This window comes from Ochotona princeps, chromosome 25 (genome assembly GCF_030435755.1).
Source record: "Ochotona princeps isolate mOchPri1 chromosome 25, mOchPri1.hap1, whole genome shotgun sequence".
In the NCBI taxonomy this organism is placed as follows: Eukaryota; Metazoa; Chordata; class Mammalia; order Lagomorpha; family Ochotonidae; genus Ochotona; species Ochotona princeps.
In genome coordinates this window covers 25,316,123-25,325,962 of record NC_080856.1, presented here as the reverse complement: position 1 = coordinate 25,325,962, position 9,840 = coordinate 25,316,123, and the positions used below count along the sequence as shown (strand labels likewise).

Here is a 9,840-nt window from a genome sequence, read left to right as displayed (position 1 = left end):
TTCTTTCTTTCTCTTTTCTCCCTCCTTCTCTCCCTCCCTTCCTTCCTTCCACCCTTTCTTCTTCCCAAGTTTAATTCCTTGAAATTCAGAATGACAAAATAAGCAGTAGCAGACACCAAAAGGGAGAGAGGTCTTTCTCTACTGGTTTACTTCCAAAACACACAGAACATCTGTGCTAGGCCAAGCTGAAGCCAGTAGCCAGGAACTCTGTCTTGCTTTCCCACATGTTTGGGAGGAAATCAAATATCAGAGCTATCCCTTGCTGCCTCTGTGGGGCATCAGTAAGAAGCCGAGTGAGAAGAGCAAAGTAGCTCGGAAGGTGAAACACACTCTGAAGCAGAATGTGGGTTGCTGAAGTAGTGGCTTTTCGCATTCATCATGAAACATGCCCTTGTCTTATTTTATACATTTTTATTAAGAATAATTGTCCATCACAGGGAATTGGAGTGCCCTTGTAGGCCGAGAACTCTGAGATCATCCATTCCCTTTCGGATCTCCCACACGAGATGGAAGAAGCCCAGATCCTTCTTCACAGGATCTAATGTCATCGGAACAACAGCCAGAAGCCCTGAGCAGTCCTTAGAAACAGAACAGTAAACTTCCTTCAGGACTCAAGAGCGGAGCTTTCTCCGGTCCTTACTTAGGTCAACTTTAGATCCCCACCCTCTCTTACAAGGACCATCAGGGTTGCGCTGGAGCCTCCTCCTTCCCACACCCCCCAAAAAATTAGATCAGATAGACAGAGACCAATAAAGAAAGCTTAGAACAGACAGGAAACACTCAGCTTGGACTCACATATACCTTACTAGGTAGAACACAAAGATTAATTACTCCTCACTAAGGTATTGAAGATTTCTCTGCACACCCCTCCTAAAACTGTTCTGTGCTCCAATCATTAACATGTGCCTTGTTAGAGTTATAAGCCTGTTTGGACTATCCCAAAATTCACCAAGTTCAGTAAAAATTACGCTTCAATACTGTAAGCTGCTAAATATAAAAATTAAAATAGACACGAGACATCTGAATAGCACCCTATAACCATTTTAAGGTGTATAGCAGCTGGTTGTGTATAAGCTAAACTTGAAATGTCAATGAAGTAGTCACAGGATGAGGTTAAGAACTTGCAGTTTCTAACATATTGGTCACTCAATACCATGTCAATTAATTCCATGATGTTATAAATTGTTGTTGTTGTGTTGTGGCTTTTCATCGGAGGGGATGATACTCTGCCAACTCTACTTTCAGACCAGGGATGGTCTCCCAATGAAACTGTTAAACTTATCTGGACAATAAGATGCTGGACTCAATGCATGGTAAATGCTCGCAATGAAGGAATCATGACTGGATATGAACTGTACTACTTCAGTAATGCGGAGGAATCCACCATGGAGTGGTGCAGCTCTGTCCACAGCAGCTATTTGGGGAGTGAGCTAGAGGTTGGAAGATTCTCTCTCTCTCTCTCTCTCTCATTAACTTTTTTTAAAAAAGATTTATTTATTTTATTACAAAGTCAAGTATACAGAGAGGAGGAGAGACAGAGAGGAAGATCTTTTGTCCGATGATTCACTCCCCAAGTGAGCCACAATGGGCTGGTGTTGCGCCGATCCAAAGCCAGGAACCTGGAACCTTTTCCGGGTCTCCCACGCAGGTGCAGGGTCCCAATGCATTGGGCCGTCCTCGACTGCTTTTCCAGGCCACAATCAGGGAGCAGGATGGGAAGTGGAGCTGCCGGGATTAGAACCGGCACCCGTATGGGATCCGGGGGTGTTTAAGGCGAGGACGTAAGCTGCTAGGCCACGCTGCCGGGCCCGGTGTAGTCCAATGTTGCCAGTAGGCACATGCAGGAATTGAACTTCAAGTTTTCTAAAATAAAATTAAATTAAAAATTCAGCTCAACAATTGCATTTCAAGTGATCAACAGCTATGTATGGTTCATGGCCCATTCTACCCACCAGAGACCAATCCCATCTCTACAGGAATTTCTGCTAGAGCTTCTGGGTAATAAGGTGGGAACGTCCCTTGCATAAGCAAGTTTGAACAGTTCCTCCCTTAACTTTCTTTCTGTTCCTCCTTCTCAGCATCGTGTTATAGCAGTGCCTGAAAAATCGAGAGGGTCACAGGACCCAGATTTTCAAGGTAAGGGAACAGAGACGTGTGTGTGTGTGTGTGTGTGTGTGTGTGTGTGTGTGTGACAGATGTCCAGTTTGGTGGGAAGGGGCTCTCTCCACTGGGTGCATGTTAAACCTCCCAGCAAACTTTCTCTCTTACTGGTTCTTGTTTCCTGTCTTTGCTGAGTTTAGATTGTAATGTGTTTTGAATGTTGGGCTCTACACATTAATGTTTCTTTCAGAGGATATTTGTTTTTAACAAATGAATCTTTTCACTGCTGTGTGACTTCTACTCTGTGAAGTAGGGTGAGTGTAACGAATTAGCTCAGGTGAATTGGTGGGAAGATGAACACTGGGATGACTGAATAGCTGAAACTAAGCGGGCAATCCACCTCCCATCAGAAATGCTGGCACACTGGAAAGATAGGAGGCTCTTGTTAACTGTGTGCCCCTAGGGTAACTACTCTTCCTTGTGCCTCTCAGGGTATGGATCCCCTGAAGGGCAGGATGAGAAAGACTATCCCATGTGTCTCTGCAGTTGAGTAGAGGTCTGGGACCAGGAGTTGCTTGTTCTTTAGTGAGAGAAGAGCTCAGCCTCTTGAGGTCAGAACCTGCAGGAGTACAGTCCGGAGTTTGTGTCGGAATCAGGTTCTGCAGAGCAGCATCAAAACACTGTTGTAATTCTCTTTTTATTTCTGATTTTATTGATTGGATCTTATTTTTTTTTTCTTGAAAAGTTCTTTTTTCACAGATCTTATAGTCCTTTTTGTTTAAATTTGTTTATTTCTCTTCAATGTTATTTTTTCTTCCATTAATTTTGAATTTAGTTTGATGTTGTTTTTCTAGATTTTATAGATGCCTTTACAGATTATTTGATGGCTTTCTGACTTCTTGAAATAGACACTAACTGTTGTAAACTTTGCTTCCAACACAGCTTTTGCTCTATCACATAAGTTTTGATATGTTATGCTGTTATCTTAATTTGTTTTAATTGAAAAGGCAGATTTACAGAGAGAAGAGACACAGAAAAGATCTTTCACATGCTGGTTCACTTTATGAATGGCCACAATAGCTGGAGCTGAGCTGATCCAAAGCCAAAGCCAGTAGCTTCTTCTGGGTATCCCACATGAGTGCAGGGTCACAAGGACTAGAGCCATCCGTGACTGCCTTCTCAGGCCACAAACAGGGAGCTGAATCAGAAGTGGAGTAGCAGGAACACAAACCAGCACCCATATGGAATTCTGGAGCTTGAAAGTGGAGGATTAGCCAGTTGAGCCATTGTGCCAGCCCCTGTTTCCAGAATTTTTAAAATTTTCCTTTTAATTTCTTCTATGAACCACTTTTCATTCAGTAGCAAATTGATTAGTCTCCGTATATTTATATATTTTCTGTAATTTCTTATAGCCTTGATTTCCAATTTGATTTTAAAATGGTCAGAATAGTTAATGGTGTGATTTCATTTTTTTAAACTTGCAGAGGTTTGCTTTATGGTTGAATATATGGTATTTCCTAGACTGAGCTCCATGTACTGATGAAAAGAATGTGTATTCTGCAATTGTGGGATGAAATATCTGATAGAAATCAATTAGGTAATTTGATCCATAATAGATTGGTTTTGTTGTTTCTTTTTTGATTTTTGGTCTATTTATCTGTTTATCTGTCCATTGGGGTGTTGAAGTCCCTTAACACAATAATTTGTACTCAACCCCGTATCTCTCTTTAGACACATTAACTATTGTTTCAAATATCCAGGTGTCCCAAATTGGGTGTATATACATTTACTATGTTCATTTGTTGAATTGTTCTGCTAATTATTACATAATTCTATTCTAAGTCTCTTTAAATAATTTTATGTTAAAGTGTATATTGTGTGATATTAGTATCAGTAAAATAAATGAAATTTTAATTTTAAATATCAATAGTAGAACGGTAAGCTTTTAAGGTTAAATGCAGTTAGGTGCTATAGTAAAAATAAGTGACTGGATTATTTAGCACAAGCATGAGACAAACGAATACTTTGAAGTTTTCTGAAAGTAGAATCAACAGGATTTGCTGATGGGCTAATGAGAGCAAGGAATGAAGAGTTCTAGCAGGTGACCCCAAGATTCTCCTGCAGCAGTCAGTGGCTGGAGGACCACACCACTTACTGAGACAGGCAATCATGACTAGAGGGGGAGGTCTAGAGTTCAATTTGGGCCACACTCTTGAAATGCCAATAAAATGGCCAAATGGGGAAATTCAATGAAAAACTCAGGTTTGGGGGGCTTCTCTCTCTCTCTCTCTCTCTCTCTCTCTCTATCTCTTTTTAAAAAGATTTATTTGATTTGATTTGAAAGATTTGCAGAGAGAAGGAGAGGCAGAAAGAGCTTTGCTCTCCTGGTTCACTGCCCCAATGGTTACAAAGGCCAGAGCTGGGCCAGTCCATAGCTGGGAGCCAGCAGTTTCCTCCAGATCTCCTACATGAATGCAGGTGTTCAGGGACTCCATTGATTTCCCAAACTCTAAGCATGGAAATAGATGGGAAGTAGAGCAGCCAGGACACACACTAGCACCCATTTGGGATGCAGTGCTGAGGGCATAGGATTAGCCTGCCATGCCCAATGCACCGTCCTGGAAGTTTGGAGTTTTGAAGAGAATGTGAGGTACAGCTTATGCATAAAGACATCAAAGCAGTGACAAACTAGCTGGGGAGGAAGAAAGTGGCAAGTCAGTGCTGGGGTAGCACTGAAGCCTTTACGTTTGTGTGAAGAGAAGGGAACTACCTGAAAATGACATTGAAAAATAAATAAGGTTCATGGGAATGTTTGAGGAAATGGCACAGGAAAAATCAAAGTTACCAGCTCAGAGCCAAAAAATGCATATTGGCTATGGGAGATTGGGATACTAGTCACTGCTGATTCCACAAGATAACATGGTTATGTATTTGTTCCTGTCTACAGGAATTCAAGCTACGATGGCATCCCAATACCATGGTAAGTTTCAACTGGGGTATCATCCATGGAGAGGGTGGTCAGGGGTCCCCCAGGCCAGGCTCTGGAGAGGAGAGTAGGCAGAGGTGGGGAAGTGGCTCCTCTTGTCTTTCCAGCCAGTACTGCTCTGAGCAAGAAAATATTTTCAACCCCTTCTTCATTTTGTCTTTATGTACTTTCTCTTTCATTTCTTTTTACCTTCTCCACTTTCGACTCCCGAAGTAGCCATTATACCAAAGTTTCAGAAAGATTAAACTGTCCTCTGATTGCCCAGCACAATTCCTCACTTTTGTGGCCCACACTGTGGGCACACTAGAACAGCTAGTTGTAACTTCCTGTGTTGTTCTTATATCTCCTTTTTCAGCCTGCAGCAGGACTAGGAAAGAGATGTAGGAGTAATTGCTTGTTTACTCAATTCTTTAATTTCTTTACAAAAAATTCAAAGGTTACTAAGTTGGCATATGATATAATCTCCATTTCACTTCATTTCCCACAAAAGTTGACTGTCAGTTGAGCTCTGTTGTTTCAACAAACTATCCCACAATTTAACAGCTCACACAGAGGCCACGTAGTTGAATCTTGACTGGGTTGCTCAGTGGGGCACTTCTTGGGATCTAGCTGATCTCATTCATTCCTGTATCTGTGGCAAGCTAGTATACTGGTAAGTAACTGCATGGTGGGGGATGGCCTCATGGACATGTCTCACAGGCAACAGATTCTTAAATGGATCAGGGACACAGGGTTAGGTGTTCCTTATTATCCTTGGGTAGTCATGTCCAGGCTTCTCTGCGTGGTAGTTGCAGGAAAAGCAGGATGAGAAGGCAAACCACATCAGGCAGGTTCTTAGAGTCTCTGTTTGCCTTGTGCATGCTACAGCGCTGCTGTCCAAAGTAAATTAAACAGATTCAAGTCAAAGAGATACAGACGACATCTGGATAAGAAGAACAGAAAATCATTTCCCTCAGAGTCAAATACACGGGATAGAAACAGCCTATGATTGCACAGATCCAAGGCAAATAGACACAGATGACATCTGGATAAGAACAGAAAATCTCTTTCCCAAGAATCACACATGCAGGGGTATAAACAGCCTGTGATTACCCATGCAGTCTGAAGCACGAATTGTCGTAGATGCTGTCAGCACTGGCAAGTTCTTGCAGTCCTGGGCTAGGGATTTTGTGCCTTTCCATCTGACTTGCCCGGATTTTCTTGCTCCTTTTTCCTGAATATCCTTGCTGCCTCTCAGTAGGACACTGCCATGCCTTTCTCACTCCCTTTCCCCATGGAATCTGGGAGATTGCCCCTGGATCACCACCTACCTAGCCCACATGGGAGGCCATAGCACATGGCACACTGTGTCCTTGGCTAATTGAAGCCCCAACATGGCCTGTTCACTGAGCATGAGACAAGAGTGATGGTCTGCACCCCAGTCTCTTGTGTGCCCATTTAACAAGCTGTGCTAGGACATCCTTTGTAAACAACTCTAGGAAGTTAAATGTTACATTCATCCTCTTTTTTCAGCAGGTAATAGTTTGCCCTGGGACACAGATTCCTGTGCTTCCTGACGTTTAAACTTCATTGGAGGGTCCAGAGAGATAGACATATCGGTTAGCCAGTCACAATGTCTTTGTTGGGTAGAAGTACTATTGAGACAGCCTTCTGCCTGCTTTCTTTTTCTATATAAGCTTGTGACTTCCTTCACATAAATGAACATCCTTCACCACCAGTTTGTCTCCAGTGTATCTGCTGCAGAGGAGCACTGTCGCTACACCCCTCAGTGATCTCAGGGCCTGCTGGACAGAAGACCTCCAAGAGTGAATATCCTCTGGATATCCTTGCTGTCTCTCAGTAGGACACTGCCAGGATATTCCTGCTCCCTCTGTGGATACCTCCCCTCCCCCATACATCCTTGCTGCCTCTCAGTATGACGCTAGCAAAAGAGTAATGTGAACTCCACCCATATTTTCCTTTGATAATCTCAGTCTCCATGAAATGTTGTTTTCAGTCCTTTGACTTTGAGGAATGTACTACTTTCATGTCAGGACTCTGGTTATGAAATTAAAAACTCTGCTTTAAGAAAAGGGGTGGTTTATAAAATCCATCTACCTGGCTTCTTATTTTGTTTTATTTTATTTAGATGAAATGAACAAGTATCATGAATTTCAAAACACAGATTTAGGATCATAGTGATACTCCCCACCCTACTCTCCTTCCCACCCACATTACCAACCTCTCTCCTCTTTTCTTACTTTTTTAGGTTTTGCAGTGATAATCTTTCAGTTCATTATTGTATTCTTCACCTAGATTCCTCATGGGAGAAAGAAAAACATCGTTTTGAGTATAAACACAAATTTTTTTTTTCCAAATCAGTTGTCATAGTTTTTGTGTGACTTTTCACCTGTCTTGGTAGAAAAACCAATTAGCAGCAGCTCACAATTCTCTCCTGAAACTAGTTTTCCTGCTTTGGGTTCCAAAGGTACAAAACGTCAGAATAAGAAACTCAAGGAAATCATAAAAAGAAAGACTATAGGCAGGAGGTCACAGAGAAAGAGCTAGTTGTTCAAGTACAATAAGGTGAGCATGAAGTTCAAATGGCTTTCTAGATTTTTATAAGTGCAGAAGTCATAAAGAAGAGATGCCCATAGTCAGCAGGACTCCATAGGGCAAAGGGCTCATGGTAGATTCTAACACTTTGGCATTTGTTTCCTTGATCACTCAGGGCATGAAAACCAACAGCGCACTGGTTCACAACTGAGAATTGTCTTAGTGGGTAAAACAGGAGCAGGAAAAAGTGCAACAGGGAACAGCATCCTTGGAGAGAAAGCATTTGTTTCTGCCACTGAGCCAACATCTGTCACCAAGAACTGTCAGAAAATGAGCAGCACGTGGAATGAAAAAGAAATTGTTGTTGTTGATACACCTGGCATGTTTGACACTGAGGTGCATGATGATATTACATGCAAAGAGATCTCTCGCTGCATTCTCCTGAGCTCCCCAGGGCCTCATGTTGTGGTTCTGGTGGTCCCACTGAGCAGTTACTCTAGGGAAGATCAGAAGGCCACTGAGAAGATTCTGAAAATGTTTGGAGACAGAGCCAGAAGATTCATGATTCTCTTATTCACCAGGAAAGATGACTTGGGTGGCACTGATATCCACGATTACTTAAGCACAGCTCCCAAAGCAATTCAAGAATTGGTGGATAAGTTTGGTCATCGCTACTGTGCGTTCAACAATAAAGCAACAAAGGCTGAGCAGGATATCCAGAGAGCACAGTTTCTGGACCTGATGCAGCGTGTGGTCAGAGAGAATAAAGGAGAATGCTATACCAATAAAATATACCAAAAGGCAGAGGAGGAGATTCAGACGCAAACCCAAGTGGTGCAAGAACTATTCAGAACAGAGCTAGAGATAGAGAAAAAACGCATACAAGAGAAATATGAAGGAATGATCAAAAACCTGGAAAACCAATTGGAGCAGGAGAAAAAAAAGGTGCAAATGAACCAAGAATTGGCAGAAGCGGAGGCTTTGTATACTTCCAGGTGCCAAAATGCCAGAAGCAATCTTGAGCAGCAGAATGGTTTCCTTGAAATTATCATCAGAATGTTGAGGCTTGCTTGTATTATCATCTCATATGTGTTTATGGATGACTAAAGCTAATGAAGAATATGATTGAATTTTCTGCATATTGTTTGGAAACCCTGGCCTGTGAGACTCAACTTTCTGTCTCAGGACTACAGAGTGTAGTAAAGTTCACCAATGACAGGGAAGGTGCTTGATTGGTTTTACAGAAGGACAAATTCTTAATCTGTCGATTTCAAAGCAGAAAGTACCGCTATTCACTGCTCCATCAGCTCCTCCTTAGAGACATAAGGAAAAGGAATACATGAGACGTAAGATGACTCCAAGCTTTATCCAGAAAACACCAGGAAATTATTCTTTTCTGAATTGCTTTTAGATTCGCTGACAGCATCCTCCATGCCTCTTTCAGCTTCCACCCACTGCTTTTTGCCTTCAGGATCATGATGTTAATCTTACTCCCATGATATTTTACAAAAATCAGTTCTTGACAATAGGTAATGTTACAGATCAAGATGCTTGCACAATTCTTCTTAAATAAATTTCAACCTGTTCAATTACATTTTTACCACCATTTTATTATTATCTTCCCACTGAAGATAAATATTTGTCTGGAAAAGAGGTCTTTCATAACTGAACTACTTAATATTCTTCAAAAGCCAAAAAAGAGTGAAAGAATTTCAACAGAAGACAATGTTTGGTTTATTCAGATGTGTCTGCCTGAACTTTTTGCTCTTTTAACCAAATGATGAACAATCAGTTTTCTCCCTTTCTTAAGGAACAAATTGCCTGTTGCTACTCCACATTTATCACCCTAAACATTTCTTGCTTTCTGTTTCATATCCATGCTCCTTTCCCACCCAGTTTAATCGTTTGTTTATTTTTGCAGTAAAGATTTTTTTACTACTCTCATATTTGTGTATTACTGGAATCTGTTCTGTACCGGTAGTTATCAAAGCTACTTCTAATGATAATGGAATACATTTTACTTTTTTGTTAAGTTTAAACATGATTTGTATCTAGACTTGGTCTGTCTCAAAAACAGCTCTCTTTCTTTTTTCTCCTGAAAGGTTTGACACAGAACTCCAAAAGTTCTAACCACAGATCACAATCTCCTTGCATCTTTGTTATGTGCTGATGCAAGTTAGGTGTGACAACATTTGCTGACACATGTACAGTCTTTCTGG

The 9,840-nt window shown here is 41.4% G+C and overlaps 1 protein-coding gene across 1 annotated transcript; it reads left to right on the top strand.

Annotated features, from left to right (window-relative positions):
* Positions 1-5,026: 5,026 nt before the first annotated feature.
* Positions 5,027-9,547, top strand: GIMAP4 (GTPase, IMAP family member 4). The gene is made up of 2 exons (XM_058681448.1): positions 5,027-5,080; positions 7,797-9,547. Exons 1-2 carry the CDS (start codon positions 5,062-5,064, stop codon positions 8,726-8,728), a joined length of 951 nt encoding a protein of 316 aa, XP_058537431.1. The 5' UTR covers positions 5,027-5,061; the 3' UTR covers positions 8,729-9,547.
* Positions 9,548-9,840: the final 293 nt, after the last annotated feature.